The sequence below is a fragment of the Pogona vitticeps genome, chromosome 4 (assembly GCF_051106095.1).
Source record: "Pogona vitticeps strain Pit_001003342236 chromosome 4, PviZW2.1, whole genome shotgun sequence".
Taxonomy (NCBI): domain Eukaryota; kingdom Metazoa; phylum Chordata; class Lepidosauria; order Squamata; family Agamidae; genus Pogona; species Pogona vitticeps.
In genome coordinates, this window is record NC_135786.1 from 129,990,485 (window position 1) to 130,011,037 (window position 20,553).

The 20,553-nt window shown below is 40.5% G+C and overlaps 1 protein-coding gene across 6 annotated transcripts in view; it reads right to left on the reverse strand.

The window, feature by feature from the left end:
- The window catches only part of LOC144583006 (protocadherin gamma-C5-like), a 268,787-nt gene that overhangs the window by 222,679 nt on the left and 25,555 nt on the right, over positions 1 to 20,553 (reverse strand). Inside the window, exon 1 of one of the 6 annotated variants that reach the window (XM_072998353.2) lies at positions 13,730 to 15,362. The exons of 4 other annotated variants lie outside the window; for them this stretch is intronic. In XM_072998353.2, coding sequence (XP_072854454.2) covers positions 13,730 to 15,283 — 1,554 coding nt within the window. In that variant the 5' untranslated portion in view covers positions 15,284 to 15,362. Of the gene's footprint in view, positions 1 to 507; positions 4,930 to 13,729; positions 15,363 to 20,553 lie in introns of those variants that run through there. One more of the 6 variants, XM_072998354.2, reaches the window with a different exon arrangement.

Here is a 20,553-nt window from a genome sequence, read left to right on the forward strand (position 1 = left end):
GCTGCAGTTGTCTCAGCATCCCACCCTGAAAAAAAATATGTGGAAGTAAATCTATGAGTCTTTCTGAAAACATACATTATAGAAACATCAAGGCTATGGAATCAGCACCGGGCTTTTTCATGCAATATCAAGTCTTGGTCTCCTGAAATCTAATATGTTCTCACTTGATCTAATAAATCAAATCAAATCCATATATTAATATGCCTGTACCTAATTAAACAGATAGTACACCAGGCTCAAATGTTTTGGATGCACTCAGGAAGGCAGAGAATAAAGTCACTACCATTATGATCACTGAAAAATCATGTAAAACAAAAAGTAATAGTGTATCCAGGCTCAGAAATAACCAACACTGTTGAATACATAATGTCATGACACCCAACTTTTTCTTTTTATGTTTGTATGGGTGACTGCAAATCGAAGTGTATTTGCCTAGATTACTATCACTAAATACAGCTAAGACTTTGCAATTCTTCTTTTAATTATATAAAATCATACAAGACTTACCTGAAGCATGGCTGAATTCATATTATCACTATTAAGATCACAAGGGAAGAAGATAGGATCATTTATTTCACAGGACTGCTCAATGATTGATGAATCTGTATAATTGCCCTCTGGATAATTGCAATGGTCTTTCTTAGAATTTCTAGTCAGAGAAACCTCATGGCAATAAGAGTGAAGAAAGGCCCGGACTCCATCAATTCCTACAAACTGTGACACAGGAACACCACTAAAATTCAAACTCCCAGACTCAAGAAGCTGAGCATTTCTCCATCTGTGCAGCTTCAGTCCCAGCAAAACAAGGAGGAAGGTAAAGAACAGGCAGGAGACAAAAGCTACAGCAACCACCAAGTAAAAGGTGAGATCTGATGGGGGATCTATGGGGGATGAGATGCTGCTCAGGTCTGAGAGGATTTCAGGAATGTTGTCAGCCAGCACCACAGTCACCGTCACTGAGGCAGAAAGAGATGGTTGCCCATTGTCCTTGACCAAAATCACCAGGCTTTGCTTGAGGGTGTCCTTCTCCAAGAAGAACCGAGCTGTCCTGATCTCTCCAGTGTGGAGCCCCACAGTGAACAGCCCTGGTTCCGTGGCCTTGGTTAACTGGTAAGAGAGCCAAGCATTTTGGCCAGAATCTGCATCCACGGCCACCACTTTAGTCACCAGGTAACCAGGCTCTGAGGAGCGAGAGGCCAGCTCTATCCCAGTGGAGCCATCTGTGGGAACAGAGGGGTACAGGATTTCTGGCGCATTGTCATTCTGATCCAGGATGAAGAGGGTCACAGAGACATTGGAGCTGAGGGGTGGGGAGCCTCCATCCTGGGCCTTCACCTGGAAGTTAATTTCCCTGATCTCTTCGTAATCAAAGGAGTTCAAGGCATAGACAACCCCAGTCTCTGAATTAATAGATAGATAGGAGGAAATGAGGGAATCTCTGCTGTATCTTTCAGCTATGGAATATGTTATTCTGGAGTTTTCTCCCCAATCTGGATCATCTGCCTTCAGTGAGAATATCGAGGCCCCTCTTGGGTTATTTTCCATTATGTAAGAAATATGGACTTCTTGTAGGAAGTGGGGAGGATTATCATTTATGTCTAAAATCTGGAGTGGAATAAGAGTAGTTGTAGAAAATGGGGGGGTCCCCTGATCCATGACTGTGACAGTGATGTTGTAGGCTGCCACCTGTTCTCTGTCTAGGACTTTGGTTGTCACTAAATTGTAAAAATCATCAACAATCTTTTGCACTTGGAAAGGGATTTGGGTTCCAATGGAATACGTGACTTCCCCATTTATTCCAGAATCTTTATCATGTGCTCTCAGAATTGCAATAACTGTTCCCGGTGGTGAATCCTCAGGAATTGAGTTGATTTGAGAAGCTACTTCCACCTGGGGTGCATTATCATTCACATCAGTAATGCTAACCAGTACTTTGGATCTGTCAAAGAGGCCTCCCCCATCCTCTGCTTGTACCTCAAACTCATATGAAGGCGATTCCTCGTAATCAAGATGTCTTACCAGTGATATTTCTCCTGTAGTAGAATCTAAGAGAAAGATCTGGGAAGCGGCTTCTTCAATTTTTCTGAAGGAGTATTTTACCTCTCCATTGATCCCTTCATCCAGATCAATGGCACTTACTATGCACACTGTGGATCCTTTGGGGAGATTCTCTTTGACTTCCACTTCATAGACAGGTTGGCTGAAAACTGGAGCATTGTCATTTGCATCTAGGACAATGACTTGAATTTGCACATTGCCAGACTGAACTGGATCACCTCCATCGGTAGCTGTTAGGATTAGGTCATAAACTGATTTCTCCTCTCTATCTAGTGATTTTTCCAATACCAGGTCAGCATGCTTGACGCCATTTGCTCCCATTTGAACATCCAGAGAAAAATATTCACTCCCTGTTAGATGGTAGCTCTGTACTGAATTCATGCCCACATCTGGGTCCTGAGCTTCAGGAAGAGGAAATCGAGACCCCACTGTAGATGCCTCACTGATTTTCCATGTCTGTTCCCCTTGTGGAAAGTAGGGAGCATTATCATTTATATCTCTAATTTCTACTTCAACTCCATAAAGCTTCATTTTACTGTCCATTATAATCTGGAAATTTAGCAGGCACTTACCAGCTCCACTGCAGATCTTTTCTCTGTCTATTCGTTCCCTGGTCTGTAGATGTCCAGTGTTGAGATTCAGATGAAAATACTGAATTTTATCATGAGCAGAGAGAATGCGCACACCTTGGTCAGAAAGATCCCTTACACTGAGTCCCAGAGCCTTGGCAATATTTCCGACTGAAGAACCTTTCTGCATTTCCTCTGCAATGGAATAGTGGATTTGTCCAGCAACAGCCTCCCAAACAGTTAGCAACAGAAAGATGAATAAAGCTTGATCTTTCCAACTTCCCAGTCTCAGAAATGCTCCCATTTTATATATATGAAAAGACTCATCTAGTTCTGTTTTGTTGGTGAGAAGCCTCTTCTTCTTTTTAACCAGGGTTACCAGAGGCAGACAAAGCTCAGGCAAAGCTCATTTGGTGAGCATCCGATTCTGATTTTTCCGTAGAACAGCCAGGCTTCTGTAAGCCGGATCCTTGTGTGCTTTTGTAGCATGTTGGTGAATAGCGACATCTAGAGTCTCAGTGTCAGAGTACAGTTCTTCCATCAAAACAAATAGGAATTCTGTCAGCGAAGCAGAGATTAAAGCCTGCCAGCTCCAAAGTCTCATTCTAAATTATTGGCTTATTAGTGAATTTCAAAAACTTTTTTCTAATGCTCTTCATATTAGAAAAATGCAGCATTTACGTCAAGTAGCACAGGTGAGAAAGAAAAGTAAATTCAGTCCTGCAAAATTGTCTGTTTTATTCTGCTCTTACTTGGACCACTGACAAAATCAATACCATTATTATTAATGAAATAATAATACATGTGCAAATAAATTAACACAATATCCATGTTCTTCCTTGTGAATATAATTTTTGAGTCATATGGTGTAGAGCCACTGAGTGAAAATACTGCTGCTACTGTTACTACTACTAAAATTGCTTGGCCAATATATGAAGATTTCAAGTGTTCAAGTTCTTTACACATTACACTTCAGTAATTTTTACAATATTTCTCTGATATGTTCACAACTGCCTTTTATCAGCAACCCCATAATGCAGTAGGGAACTGAGGCTCAGAGTGGAAGGTCAGTTAGTAAGAGTTGTTGAAGTTGGATTGGATTTAGTTTTTAATTTTTTTTTTGCTCTGTTTTTAAAGTATTATGTGCCATTAGTTCTCTGATTTAACTCTGTATTCCACCATACATTAGATCTTTAACCTGGTCGACTCACAGATCTCTGAAATGGTGTCCCTGCCTGATAATTTTACATATGCTGTAAACTTCAAAGGGCGCAACAGACCCTCAAATCCTTATTTGAAGTTTTCCCAGACCAGTTAGCCGAAACTGAATACAATATGGACTGCCTCTGAACATCTGTGGTGTATACCCTGCAATATGAACCTAAACATGTATACTCAAAAACAATTTCCACAGAGTTCAGTGGATTCAGCAGTTAATAACAGCTAACAGCAGATAGGAACACATATTTCCAGTCTTGGCATATCTTCATTGGCTCCCTGTTAATTTCCATGACCAATTCAAGGTTCTGATCATGACCTATGAAATTCTTAATGGTTTAGTATCTCAACACCAGTCACAACATCTCTCCCACAAAACAGAGAATCCACCCACTCCTTGCAGTCGTTGATGTTAAAACTGATGACATCTAAGGAGGCCAAAAAAAGCTAACACCAGGAACCAAGTATTCTTAATCATGACCCCTTCCCTCTGGAACAAGCATCCAGCCAAGGTTTATTGGGTGCCATCTCTCTCTGTTTTTAGGAAATGTTTAAAAACATAATTATTTAAAGCTGCCTTTTATTAATGCTTTTAAACATTGACCTGAGATGTCCAAATTTATTTCATATTCATTTAATTCTATTTAAATGTGGGTTGTAATGCTAGTGGAAGAATGTATTCGCGAAGGCTTTCATGGCCGGGATCTAATGGTTGTTGTGGGTTTTTCGGCTTATTTGGCCATATTCTGAAGGTTGTTCTTCCTAACGTTTCAGCAGTCTCTGTGGCTGGCATCTTCAAGATGATGGCCACAGAGACTGGTGAAACGTTAGGAAGAATAACCTTCAGAACACGGCCAAAGAGCCCAAAAAACCCACAACAACCACTAGTGGAAGAATATTACTTATTTTATTGTATTTATTGTATATTGTAATTTTGAATTGTTGATTTTAATGTGATTTGGCATGTAGTGAACTGCCCAGAGAATGTTCACACTAATGGGGCAGTATACACATTGAAATAATAAATTAATGAATATGTAAATAAATTGTCCTAGTGCTCAGAGGTTACTTGTCCATTAATGCCTAACCCTTTACCACAAATGTCAATCAGTGCAATGACTATGACAAATGAAGTGTCTTTAGGAACTAGGGTCATTATAGAAACAAGTATTTGGAGAATTACCATTCAGATCAATATTTTCTATATCTACCTTGCATTGCGTTTCTAGTCCATCTCCGTCCTTTATCTGTATTACATAGTTTCTTTTCTCTCCAAAATCTCCTTAACTGCAATTGTGCTATTTCTGGGATTCAGCCTGAACATCTAGTACAGTAGAACCTGATTCACTTATCCAAAGTCTGAAAATATTCAAAATATTAAAAGAAACCCCCCATATATATATTTCTACTTAGAGTGAGCCAGAGACCATGCTATATATAGCATTAGATATAATAGTAGTGTTCGCTACAATCTGTGCTTTTCAGCCATCTGCAGCAGGGGTTGAGTGGCTGAAACTGATCACCTGCGATTACAGGGGTCGTACTGTAATCATTCTCTGTGATACTGGCATCTCGTTGATCTCAGAATTTGAACCTGTATCTATACCAGAGACTTCAACCTGAAGTGTGTTCTCATTCAAATTTAACTTACAAAATGCCTGAGTGAAAACTGGTGGGTTGCCATTAGCAACTGTGATATGAATCCACACTTGAGCATTTACAGTTCTTATTGGTACTCCCCCACTCAAAGCTGTGATGAACAATTGGAGGGCATATTCCTTTTCTCTGTTCTGTGGGTTTCACAACATTAGATTGCAATATTTCCCATCCCATTTTTGTGTCTAGGGTGAACTACAACTTGGGAGCCAGATGGTAATTCTGGATGGCATTTGTTCCAACATCTGCATCTTTGGCATTTCCAAGAATGAACTGGGTATCCAGTAAAGTCGATTCACCGACTTCTAGCTTGACTCTGAGGTCGTCCACACTTGCATATAGATCAGTATATGGATTGCTGTTGGCAGCCTTTGGATAGGACCAAATGATGACATCCATACATGTTTCCACTTAGATAAATTCATTGTGTCCCTTTAAGACCAGCTGCACACTTTTCTCGTACAGTGGTACAGCATGTATTCATTTTGGTATGATTCACTGCAATCCTTAATTGCTTGTGTAGGTTGTGAAGATGATTAGCCCACAACCAAATGGCACTGTGAGTGGCGTTAACAGACAACCGTGTGACATATTAGGTGGGCCATGACATTAAATGGGAGTGTGGAGAAACACCCTCCTTTATTTTTGTCTTATTTTCTTTAATACTTCCCTAAATGATAAGGCAAAATTCTAAAACCACACTGCCATTTCAATATGCCATTTACTTTATTTAGCAAAAAAAAAAAAAAGGGGGGGAGTCATCCCAGCCCCCTGAATGATGGCTGAGGGAAAAGGCAGGGAAAGGGTTTATCCTGACTCCATGGGCTCCACCCCCACAATGAGTTTTGTATTTCAGATTAGAGGAGAATACCCAATGGAATGTTTAATATATCACCATTATTCTGCATGCTGGAGATTAATAATAGCTTCATACTATCAAAACATCTATCCAAATACTGTACCCAAATGACTTTTATCAGCATTTTAAATTGTTTTAATCAAAAGAACTCATTCTGTGAACACAAGAAGCTGTCCCTGAACAGACTGTTTGCCTACCTAGTCCCTACTGTTCTGTAATTCTAATCACCAGCATCTGTCCAGTCTCTAATGTAAGGGTTCTTCTTAGCTCTACAAGAGGAAGTATCCTTAGCTGGAGGATGATGAGGACTGAACTGGGGAACCTTTGCATGGAAAGCATGAACTCTATTCCATGAACTCTTATAAACCCCTCTCCATCTATCTTGTGTATTATCAAATTGTTATCAATGTTGTGTGTTCTCAAATTGTTTCTGATTTATGATAATCCTAATAGAGTTTCTGTGGTCCACGAGCTATTGAAGGGGTGATTTTACCAGTGCTACCCTGCAGTGAGTTTTCATGCCCAAACAGAGACTTGAACCTAGGTCTCCTGAGACCTAGTCTGACATTCTATCCATTTTACTGCAGTAGCTCTCAGTCTCTATACATCTACATTAAACCAAGGAACACATGGTTCCCTTCACCAGAAATAATATACTATACACATCAATATTGCAGATATATCAATAGCTAGCAAAGGAATGGTTTTGGGGATGTAAACATCTCCCTTGTCTTCTCCTTGCACATGAGGACAAGGAATCACAATTTTTCCTTCTTGTCTTATGAGGAAGAGAAATTCTCTCTTGGTCTTTTTAATTTTGTAATTTTTAAAAAAGTTTTAACAGCTAGGCATAAGGTAAGCAGTACAAAAGGTAGAGGGCGATATGGGGGAAAAGAGGTGGAAGGGGAACACAAAATGTACTGTCATCCAATCTGTTTGTTCATGTTGCAATATCAAGTCAACTTTTCCTCTTTCTACAATTTGATTGCGCTCCAGGTTTCAACTTACAGTTATATCTTAGTTTAATTCTATGTTATTCGAGCACTCTCTGGTGACTCAAGCCATTTATATAATAAATCCCATCGTTCAGTTGCCTTTTGTATTGGACAGTCTTTCAACATTTCTGATAGAATATCCATTTCTGCCACTTCCCATATCTTCTCAATGAGTTCTTGTTTTTGTATGTCCGGTTCCTTCCAATTCTTAGCATAAAAAATTCTGGCTGCAGTGACTATATATATAACTAGGTAGTTCTTTGTCTTATCTATATTATCTGGTATAATGCTCAGTAAAAACAATTTTTGGGTTACTGGAACATTACAAAGCAGTATTTTTTGTAACAGAGTATGTACTACTATCCAATATTGTTTCACTACTCTACAAGTCCACCACATATGGTAAAAGCTTCCCTCTTGTGCTTCACACTTCCAACAAACATTTGACACCTCTGTATAAATCTTTAACACTTTTTTGGAGTCATATGCCACCTATAAATCATCTTATATATGTTACCAATTTTGTGAGCTTTATGTTATTTTTCCATATTTGCAACCATTGATCAATATTATGTCCAATATTTTGTGCCCACATAATTATACATTATTTTACCATCTCATCTTGCATTTTAATTTCCAGCAAATAATCATACATTTTCTTAATAACTTTATGCTTTGAGCCCAGCAGAAGTTTATCGACTATCGTTTGTTCTGTGCAAAAGCCCTCTATCTTTACTATACCTAGATTCCACTTGTGCTCTGGACCACCAGTCTAGATGTATGTTTTGTGTTTCTAACTCTTCTTTGGACGTTAACTCACAATCATTTTAAATAGATCTTGATATCTTAAAAGTTTTGCTTCTGTAATGAGGTTATTTATTTATTTATTTATTTATTTATTTATTTATTTATTTATTTATTTATTTATTTATTTATTTATTTATTTATTTATTTATTTATTTATTGGACTTATATACCGCCCCATAGCGCTACAAGCGCTCTCCGGGCGGTTTACAATTTTTAATTATGCAGGCTACACATTGCCCCCCCCCCCAGCAAGCTGAGTACTCACTTTACCGACCTCGGAAGGATGGAAGGCTGAGTCAACCTTGAGCCGGCTACCTGGGATTTGAACCCCAGGTCGTGAGCACAGTTTTTTAGCTGCAGTACAGCGTTTTAACCACTGTGCCACGAGGCTCCTATCTAAAAGCCTCTATGGGTGATACCCAGCCTGATGCTTTTTGGTAAATCTGCTGGATGATCTTTTTCCAAGTCCCTAGTAGGGCTCTTCTTATCATATGCAAGTTGAAACTTTTCTGCTCTTTACCTTTTTATACCATAGAAAAGCATGCCAACCTAACTGTAAATCATGTCCTTTCAACTATCATTATCTAAAGTTATCCATTCTTTTATCCAGACTAATACACATGCTCTATAATACAATACCCAATCTGGGAGACCCAAACCTGCTCTTTGTTTGGCATCTTGCATTGCTTTGATTTTAATTCTTGGGGTTTTTTTTACCTTGCTACACAAATCTCATGATTATCTTGTTAAGTTCTTGAAAAAATGACTGTCTTAATATTATGGCAATTGTCTGAAATAAAAATAAAATTATAGGTAGAACATTCATTTTGATGGTTGCTATTCTTCCCATCAATGATAGCTGTAATTTGTCCCATCTCTTCAAGCTAATCTGTATCTCTTTGATCAACTTCATATAATTGTCTTTGAATAATGTACTCATTTTCTTTGTGATTTGGATCCCTAAGTATTTGATTCTCTTCTCTTCTTGAAAGTTAGTCCTTTCTATTAATTTATGTTGTTCTTGATCTCTCATTGTTTTCTTTTTGTTTATTTTCATTCCTGCCATATCACCAAAATTCATCAGCATCTCCATCAGGTCTTCAATTGAGTTTATTGAATCCTCCAATATAATAACTAGATCATCTGCAAAAGCTTGGAGCTTAAAAGTGTGACCTCTTACTTTCAGTCTTTTTATTTCCTTTTTATCTCTAATTTGCTTAGGTAATATTTCTAGAGTAAGAATGAATAGTAATGGAGAGAGTGGGCACTCTGTCTTGTACCTTTCTGTATTTGTATGTCTTTCATCAGCTCTCCATTGATTCTAACTTTTGCCTTTTGCTGGGTATAGATTGCTTTAATTAATTTTTAAAAAATCTTTCCCCACCTTGTAGCACTTCCAATTAGTGTAGCATAAAATTCCGATTCAGATTATCAAAAGCTTTCTCTGCATCCAAGAATATCATAGCCATTTGCTTTTCCAGGTGAGCTTCATAGTATTCCAAAGTATTTAAGATTATCCTTATTTTTCATCTGCCTTTTTGGAAGGAAGCCTGATTGGTCTTGATGTATTATCTGTATTAAGATTCTTTTCAATCTAGTTGCCAACATGGTTGCATATATTTTGTAATCCATGTTTAGTAATGAGATTGGTCTGTAGTTTTTGATTTCTTTACCCTCCGTATTTTCCTTATTTATGAGAGAGATGATCGCTTCGGATCATGCTGGTGGCAATTCTCCCTTTTCTTCAACAAATTCCAAGAGTTTCTTATTTGGTTCAAGGAATACATTTTCTAATTCTTTGTACTATTCGGCTGGAAGACCATCTGGGCCTGGTGATCTCCCTTTTTTTTGCTTTTTGTGGGCTTCTATAATTACTGCATATGTTAAAGGCTCATTTAAGGACTGCATTTAATCTTTAGTCAGTTTCATTTGATTGTATTTCAGTACATATTCTTTCTGAGATTTTTTTGTCTACTTCTTTTTTATTGTATGAATTTTGGTAGAAGTCCTCAACAATCTTTTTTATTTCTTCTTGTTTAAATTTCTCAGTCCCTGTTTCATCTTTCAGTGTTTGTATTATTGCTTTCCCTTTCCTTAATTTATATGCTAACAATCTCCCTGGCTTATTTGCATTTTCAAAAAGATTTTGCTCTGCAGATTTAAGCTTCTTTGCAGTTTCCTCACTGAGCAATATATTTATCTGGTGTTGTACTAACTTTATCTTCTCTTTCAGTTCTGTATTTGATGGATTTTGCTTCAGCTATAGTTCATCTGAGGCTAATCTATTTTCCAAAATCTTATATTTTTTCTTTCTCTTTTTTGTTTTGATGCAAATCTTATGGTTGCTCCTCTAAAAATGCCTTACTTGCTTCCCAAACTTCCCAAACTTGCTTCTGGCCTCATGTTCTGTTTGAAGACATCCATGTCTTTTATTTGCTTGATAAACTCCTCATTTTTTAAATGTGAAGTATTGAGCTTCCAATTAAATTCTCTTGATTTACTACCCAGTTATAATGAATTGGAATTGTGGTCTGCAAATGTGTTAGGAAAAATATCTATTTGCTCTAATTCTTTCATTGGGCATTTTGAGATCCAATATGCATCAATTCTTGACCACAATTTATGTCAGTTAAAGTAAAAAGTATAGTCTTTTGTCTTTGGGTAACATGTCCTGATATTTACTTCTTCCACCAATTGTAGAAATTTTCTTGAGATTGTTCCTCTCTTTTTGGTTATTTTATCTGATTTTGTGTCTAGTTCTTTGTCAAAAACAGCATTAAAATCTCCTATCACACAATAGTGATCATAATCTTTGTTAGTTTGTTGTAATTGTTCAAAGAAATTATCTTGATTTCCATATGGAACATATATATTAATAATTAGCATTTTCGTTGATTCTGTTTGGATTTCCACCATTAATATCCTTCCGTTGTCTGAGGCAAAAATTAGTTTTGGTTCCAGTTCTTTCTTTATGTACATAGCCATGCCTTTCTTCTTTTTACTTATGTCCAAAGCTGCAAACAATTTTCCTAACCTTGAATATTCCAACTTTTTCTGATCTGCTCTTTTCATATGGGTTTCTTGTATGCAAATTACATCAGATTTCTGTTTCTGCAGTTGTAGAAATGTCTTTTTCCGTTTTTGAGATGAGTTCAGGCCATTTATATTGACTGAAAAGATCTTCATTTTTTTTTTAGTCATCTTGTTGTTGGTTACTAACTTCCTGTTTTTTCCTCATCATACCTCTGGTATGTCTTGGCTCAGCTACTTCCTGTTTTTCTGGCTCTTTGTCTGATTCTGACTGTGATGAGTGGTCTGATTTTTCTTGAGGTCTTTCTTCTGATTTCCCCTCCTTCTTTCTTTCTCCCTCTTTTGTCAGTTTCTTCTCATTTTTTCCATAAAGTCTTGCACTTTTATCAGTGAAGCAATAGTGTATCTCTGTGTATCAATTTGAAAGAATAAATCTTCCGGTGTCAGCCATCTATGTGAAATTCCATTTTGTTGAAGTAAAGATGTAAGGGAGGAGTACTGCTTCCTTCTCTGCCTCATTTGCCAGGGAATTTGTTTTAGGACATTAATTTTCCTACCTTCTATTATCAATTGCTTATCTTATGAGGCTCTTAAAACATTGTCTCTAACAGATTTCTTCATAAATCTCACGTGGATTTCTTTGGTGAGATTATTTCTTCTTGCGTATGCTGAGTTCACCCTGTAAGTTGCCTCCATATATTGTTGCAAGTTGGCTGCTTCCATCCCTATTTCTGCAGCCAAAGCCTTACTCATTAATATATCTAGACCCTCCCCTTCAATTTTTGCCACATTTTGATATCTAAGCATCTTCAATGCTCTCTCCATCTCTAGTATTATTAATGTCATCATTTTGTTTTTGATTTTTCTGCACTGCTTCTAATGTTTCTTCAGTTTGGTTCACTCTAGCATTTGTATGTTTTTCCTCAAGATCTTGTGTCTTTGTTTTGTTTTCAGCTGTTGTTTGGCATCTGAAATCTCTAACGTCATCTCTTTCATCTGATCTGCTATTTGGCTGAGATGTTCATTTACTTTTTAAAATCCTGCTGTTAGTAAATTTTGCATGGTAGTCTGCCATTTTTTTGTCTGGTGCTTGTGCCACTAGTTTTCGCAGACTTTGAGACTGGGCATTTGGGGCTTTGGTTTTTTGGAGGCCATTTCGATCTTTTCAATGTCAATATCTCAGTTTTTCCTCCTACTGTCTCTGAATGGACTTTGTATAAGTTATACAGTACTATATCCTTCACCAGAATGTCCAACCCTCAAATATACCACATGCTCTTTCAAATGTTTCCACTGTTTTAACCAACAACCAAAGCCAGTGACCAAAACCCTCCCCCAGTTTCTTCTTCCCATCCTTACACAGCTAATATGGTATGTAAATCAGCGTTTAGCCCAACAGTTTAAAATACAACTGTGGCAAAAATGTTCCTTCTTCTCAAGAAATCCTAGCAGTGCCTCGCTTAACGATTACCTTGTTAAACGACGAATCTGCTTTACGATGAGGTTTTTGCAATTGCAATAGACATCGCAAAATGATGTTTAGATAGGCAACGTTCACTTAACGATGATCGGTTCCCTGCTTCGGGAAATGATTTTTCACTAGACAATGATTTTAAAACAGCTGATCGGTGGCTCTAAAATGGCTGCCCACTGTGCAAAATTGCTCCCCACTTTGCTTTAGGATGGATTCCTCGCTTTACAGGCACCGAAAATGGCCGTCCCTAGGATCTTCGCTGGACGCTGAGGTATTTAGCCCATTGGAACGCATTGAACCAGTTTTCAATGCATTTCAATGGGCTTTTTCGTTTCGCTTGACAAGGATTTCCCTTAACAGCATTTTCAATGGAACGAATTATCCTCGTCAAGCGAGGCACCACTGTATTATGTCTCTCAACCTCTATTACTAGAGTTCCACGCAATCCAAAGAAAAAAATCAAGCTAACAAAAATCACAGGCTTTCAGACCTCAATATTTGTACAGTTCCAACCTCCATAAGATGTTCCAGAATCCCAAACAGCATTCCACATATCAAATCAGAGCTAGGAAAAATCTCAGGCTTTCCAGAACAATAGGAAAGCCAACATACTCTTATAATTGAAACAAAAATCTGCACTGATTTAAACTGGATCATCTCTGTGTGAGGTTAAAAAAACAAACAAACCCAAAACAATATTTACATGATATTCAAATGATACACTCCAGCAACAGTAAGTTTCTGATCTTGGCAACTTAGAGGTGGGAAAAAGACAAAATATGAGAGTCAGATAGCCATCTTACAGATAAAATTCCAGACTGTCCAGAAATCTTGGACTAAGTTCTTATCACCCTTGGCTATGCTGATGAGGGATGATGGACACTATCTTCTAACAGCATCTGGAAAACAAACAGTTCCTATGCCTGCTAAAAACTCTTAAAATAGACACCAAAATAAACAATTCTTTGTCCTGAAATATACTCTATAGGAAAGGCAGATGAGAAGTTTCTCTCAAGATTATATGATCAAAGGGAACTCAATTTGACCACAGTAATTAACTTACCTCAGCTATTATTTGATCTTCATTATTAAAATTTAAATCCTCACCAGATAGGATAGGGGCCATAGCCTCACAAGAAGGAGGTGGATTAGTCAAACTGCTTGAAAAGTTTTGTTTGGAAACATTAAGCTGACCTTTCCTTGAGTCTGTGGTTAAGGAAATCTCATGGCAATAGGAGTGAAGAAAAGCCCGGACTCCGTCAATCCCAACGAACTGCGAGACTGGAACACCACTAAAGTTTATATTCCCTGACTCAAGCAGCTGAGAATTTCTCCATCTGTACAACTTCAAGGCGAGCAAAACAAGGAGGAAAGTGAAGAACAGGCAGGAAACAAAGGCCACAGCAACTACCAGGTAGAAGGTGAGATCCGAGGGAGCATCTAAAGGAGCTGAGACGCTAGTCAGGTCTGAGAGGATTTCAGGAATGTTGTCAGCCAGCACCACAGTCACCGTCACTGAGGCAGAAAGAGATGGTTGCCCATTGTCCTTCGCCAAAATCACCAGGCTTTGCTTGAGGGTGTCCTTCTCCAAGAAGAACCGAGTTGTCCTGATCTCTCCAGTGTGGAGTCCCACAGTGAACAACCCGGGTTCCGTGGCCTTGATCAACTGGTAAGAGAGCCAAGCATTTTGTCCAGAATCTGCATCCACGGCCACTACCTTAGTGACCAGGTAACCAGGCTCTGAGGAGTGAGGAGCCAGCTCTATCCCAGTGGAGCCATCGGTGGGAGGGGAAGGGTACAGGATTTCTGGCGCATTGTCATTCTGATCCAGGATAAAGAGGGTCACAGAGACATTGGAGCTGAGGGGTGGGGAGCCTCCATCCTGGGCCTTCACCTGGAAGTTGATCTCTCTGATCTCTTCATAATCAAAAGAGCTCAAGGCATAGATGACTCCAGTCTCAGAGTTAATGGAGAGGTAGGAGGATAGAGAGGAGTCACCCATCTGATTGTCAATGATGGAGTAGCTGATTCTGGCATTCTCTTCCCAGTCTGCATCACTTGCTTGGAGGGAAAAGACTGAGGCTCCTCTTGGATTGTTTTCTACAAGATAAGAGGTATAAACTCCCTTGGTAAAGACTGGAGGGTTGTCATTTGTGTCTAGCACCTGGAGAGAAATAACCTGAGAGGTAGATAGTGGTGGAATCCCCTCATCTGTTGCTGTAATAGTAACACTGTAGGAAGCTGCTTGTTCTCTGTCAAGGGCTCTGTCTGTCACCAAAGTGTAAAAATCACCCATTGTATTTTTCAGTTGAAAAGGAAGGTTGCTGGCAATCGAACACTTAACCTTCCCATTGACTCCCGAATCTTGGTCTTGTACATTTAAAATGGCAAGAACAGTTCCTGTTGGTGAATCCTCGGGAACAGAGCTGACAACGAAGGTTGTTGCTAATTCAGGTGCATTGTCATTCAGGTCTGTAACTGTGATCCTAACTTCTGAACGGTCACTCAGCCCACCTCCGTCCATGGCCTGCACCTCAAATTCATATAAAGATGAAGCTTCAAAGTCAAGGTTTCCCAGAAGAATAATTTCTCCTGTTGTAGAGTTTAACAGAAACATCTGGGAGTCTTTCTTGGTGATTTTTTTGAAAGAATATTTTATTTCTCCATTGATGCCTTCATCCAAATCTGTGGCCCTTACTGTAGCCACTGTGGACTGTGACAAACCCAGACCTACTGGGATCTATCACACAGTTACTAAGCTGCCACCAACCATTCCCTATAATAAGTCACACAGACCAGGGATGGATTTTTAAACAACAAAAGAATAAGGTTTATTTTAAATACAAACAGGGTAAATAAAACAATCAGGTGAATAAAATAAAGTAACGTGGCTTATTCTCACACACACAAGCATACAGTTTGGTTCACCTAGAACCTTTAACTTAAAGCACAGACCCTGAACCCATCAGTTCTGGCTAACCCACAGACCCCTGAACCTTTCAGGCTGGTACTCTGACACACAGTAGTACCCTGTCAGACACCCAGACTCCCACAACAGCTTCTTCTTCCCCAGCTGCTGCTTCGTCCCCACCCAGTGTCTCACAGTGTCTGTCTCAGCATCTCCTCTTCACCACACAGGCATCACATATTTATACAGTACGGCCCCTCCTCCTGATGTCCCGCCTTCCACTCCCCATAGGATGGAACTTTCCCTCCAAACCCATGACAGACAGGTAACATCAGTGCTGTTATGTAACACCTCCCCTCTTTATAAGTTGTTTTGTAGGGGGAAAGCTAAAAGTGCTTTTTCCCAAAAAAACAACCTGTATAAAACACACAACACCAATTATACCTACCATATTATACTTACTTACATTCTAAGTTAAACATTTCAAATAGGCATTTAAACATTTACCATATACATTACATCAATTTACCTTTATTAATACAAACCAATTTAAAACCAGGTACATTTTAACTTTTTGTTTTCATTATATACATATAGTCTATGTTCTTTCGCCGTCTTCAGTCTTCAGGTCTTCTTGATAAGGCGTCAGCAACACAGTTCACTGACCCTCTGACCACCTTCACTTCAAAGTCATAGTCCTGTAAGTTCAAAGCCCACCTCATAAGTTTGCTATTGTGGGTTTTCATAGTCTTTAACCATTGCAATGGTGAATGGTCAGTACACAGAATAAAATGTCTTCCCCAGATGTAAGGCTTGGCCTTCTGGATCGCGTAGACTATGGCCAAACACTCCTTCTCCACGGTTGCCAAATGTCTCTCACCTTTTTGAAGTTTCCTACTCAGGTAGGACACTGGATGTTGGTCACCATTCTCATCCTCCTGGCACAGAACTGCTCCTACCCCGCTGTTAGACGCATCGGTGTAGATGATGAACTCCCGGTCGAAGTCTGAAGCCCGCAGGACTGGATAGTTGATTAGCGCCTCCTTCAACCTCTGGAACGCCGCCTCACAGTCGCTGGTCCACGGGATGCGGTCATCAGCCTTCTTCCTCGTCAGATCGGTCAGCGGAGCCGCAATCTCGCTAAACCTCGGGATGAACTTTCTGTAGTAGCCCACCAACCCAAGAAATGATTTGACTTTTTTCTTGGTGTTGGGTCTAGGCCAATCACGAACTGCTTCTATTTTGGCCTCTAGGGGTTTTATCACTCCTCCCCCTACCATGTGACTCAAGTATTTTCTCTCTGGGATACCCAGCTGCAGTTTGCTCTCTCTGCAGGGCCCAGGCCACAGCACTTCCTCCCCTGGGTCAAAGTGCCTCTCTCTAGCTTTGTGGTCATACCATGTTTTCTGTCTGACCTTCTGAGCTTGCAGGTTTTCTGCTGCTAGCTCTAGGTTTCTCTTTAGGTCCTTCCTTAAAGAGTCTCTATATGTCACAACGTCTTGTGGGTCACCCTGGGCGATCTGCCCCCAACCCTGCTCGATCAAATCAAGGGGCCCCTTCACCCCTTTCCCAAATAAAAGTTCAAATGGACTGAACCCGGTACTGGCTTGTGGCACTGATTGATAAGCAACCAAAAGGGATTGCAGCTTCTGGTCCCAATTGTTTGGATTCTCTGCCAAGTAAGCCCTAATCATGCGCATTAGAGTCCCATTGAACTTCTCAGTTACCCCATCACTTTCAGGATGATAGGCAGTGGCTTCCCTGAGCTTTATTCCACAGATTTGCCATAAGCGCTTCATGAGCTTTGACGTGAACGATGTGCCCAAATCTGTGATTATCTCTGAGGCAAATCCCATCCTGGACATGTACCCCACCAAAGCATCGGCCACTGTGTTAGTTTCGATGTTTGTCAAGGGTATGGCTTCAGGATACCTTGTGGCATGGTCCACAATTGTTAGAATGAACCTGTTCCCCCTCTTTGTGGCCTTGGGCAAAGGTCCCACAATATCCACCCCTATGCATTTGAACGGAGTGTCAATCACAGGCAAAGGGCACAACTTTGCTTTGGTCCTGTCGCGGTTATTCCCCTGCCTTTGACACACATCACATTGTTTACAGAACTCCCTGATCTGCTTCCCTATGTCAGGCCAGTAGAAATTCTGTGTTATTCTCTGCTGTGTTTTGTTCACTCCTAAGTGTGCAGCAAACATGTCAGAGTGCCCCCTTTGTAAGATCATGGGGCGATACTTTTCAGGTACCACCAGCTGACTTCTGATCCCATCTCCCCCTTTTGAGATATTCCTCAGGGTTTCTCTATATAAAATCCCCTTTTCCTCCAGAAATCTCACTGGGGTTTCAGGTGTCAGCTGGGCGTCAGTCACCTGTTCAAAACACTTTTGGAGAGTGGCGTCTGCCTTCTGCTCCTGTCCAAATCTGCTGTCTGTGGTTAAGGTTTCCACCACAGCTTCTGAACTCCCCCCACCTGCTTCCGTCTCTGGCTCATCATTACCCCCCTGAACTGTCCCTGTGGTGGCTTGTGAGCGTGTAATCACTAGCACCCTTTTCACATGTTCAGCCAGGTCATTTCCCACGAGCACGGCTGCTGGCAGAGTCGATGAAATCGCTATCCGCCAATCTCCCCTCCAGCCTTGAAAGTTGACAGGTACCTCTGCTACTGGCAGAGAGATTATCTGCCCCTCAATCCCTGCCACCTTCATGCTCTCATTTGGGATTATAAACTCCCTAGGAATAATATCTGGATGGCACAGGGTTACCTGGGAACAAGTGTCCCGCAGCCCCCTATACTGCCGGTCAAGTATTCCTACGTCCACCCCTGCTGTCTCAAACAACTGAGAATCTGTTTTTATCAGCAAGCAGCGCTTTACCTCCACAAGAGGACCATTTTCCTCAGCCTGATCAGCATAGGTAGCTGTTCCAGACTGAGTAGTCATGGCAACAGGCTCCCTCTGTGACAATGAGCTTTGCTCTTTCTGGACACAGAACACAGCTTTTGGCTTGGTTCCACTAGAATCATGAGGCACATTTCCTTTTATCTGCTTCCATTTCTCACACCCTGAGATTAGATGGCCCTTTCCCTCACAGAAATAACATTTTCTGCTGTACTTGGAGTCTTTCTCCTCTGGGTTTGGTTTTCCCTCCAAAATCTGGTTCCTGGACTGGCTCTGCCCAGAAGGTTTATCAACAAAATGGCCGCCCATTTTTGGCAGGCTCTGAACTAACCCTTTGGAGTACTTAGGGTCCCATGTTTCCCTCATGTTTTGTTCAGAATAATTCAGGTTTTGAGGTTGTGCCTTAACCTGTGTGCCTTCTTTTGGTTTCTTTTCCAGCTCCTTTTGCTTAGCCTCAAACTCAGCCCTGATCTGTAAAATTTCTTCCTCAGCCCTAGCTTTTATCTCTTTTACTTTTTCTTCAGTCTTATCTCTGATTTCTTTTAATTTAATGTCTTTTTGCTGATTATATTTTTCAAGATCTTGCTCACTTTGTCTGGCCTGAGCCTCATACTTTTCTCTTTCCGCAATTTCTTCAACTGATAAATTGTTGTTTCTCTTATTGAGGAATGTTAATTCTAATTGTGCCATTCTAATTCTGTGTTTCAGTTCCATCTCTTCTATCCTCATGGCCATTTCCCTTTTCCTGGCATCTGCCTCTACCTGACTGATTTCAGCTCTTTCTCTGGCCTCACTTTCCATTCTCTCTATTTCAAATTGCCTCATCCTCAGTTCATGCTGTTGGGCTATGATCATTTTCCTAAGTTCTGGGTTTTGTTCTCCTGTGCTGTCACCCTGCACTGAGCCAAATTCATCCTCAGAACCTTGGTCCACCTGGGGGTCTTTCACTTCACCCATTTCTGCTACTTGGCTTCGAGTCAAGGGCATAACCCCCCCCTCAGAACAGGCTGCTTTAAAAGTCAAGCCTCAAAATAAAACGACCACTTTTTTTTTTCCTTCTTGCCTCAGAACCAGCTCTCCCTAGAGATTGCTGCTGTTCTTCAGCACTAAATTTGCAACAGTATCGAGTCAGAGCCTACCCCCCTCTGCTGGGCCTCTCAGCTGGCAAGCTAGCTCGCTGTTACTATGCAGATTTTCCTCAGCTTTTTCCCGCCAAAACTAGGCTGCCTCAGAGCACCTTAATCTAAGTCTCCCCAGTTGGCACGTTCTTCCACTAGCGCACCTCCCCGTGAGGTACACCTAGAAGATTACCTACGCGCCTCAGACTGTCCCTGACTAGACCCCCCTTGCTCTGGGCACACTTGCCAAGGCTTTGCTGGACCACTGGACAACTGGACCAGTCGTATCCCACACGCTGGACACCAATCAATGTGACAAACCCAGACCTACTGGGATCTATCACACAGTTACTAAGCTGCCACCAACCATTCCCTATAATAAGTCACACAGACCAGGGATGGATTTTTAAACAACAAAAGAATAAGGTTTATTTTAAATACAAACAGGGTAAATAAAACAATCAGGTGAATAAAATAAAGTAACGTGGCTTATTCTCACACACACAAGCATACAGTTTGGTTCACCTAGAACCTTTAACTTAAAGCACAGACCCTGAACCCATCAGTTCTGGCTAACCCACAGACCCCTGAACCTTTCAGGCTGGTACTCTGACACACAGTAGTACCCTGTCAGACACCCAGACTCCCACAACAGCTTCTTCTTCCCCAGCTGCTGCTTCGTCCCCACCCAGTGTCTCACAGTGTCTGTCTCAGCATCTCCTCTTCACCACACAGGCATCACATATTTATACAGTACGGCCCCTCCTCCTGATGTCCCGCCTTCCACTCCCCATAGGATGGAACTTTCCCTCCAAACCCATGACAGACAGGTAACATCAGTGCTGTTATGTAACGTAGGAATGTTTTCCTTGACACTCACTTCATAAAGTGGTTGGCTAAAAACTGGTGCATTGTCATTAGCATCTATCACAATGATATGAATTTGCAGAGT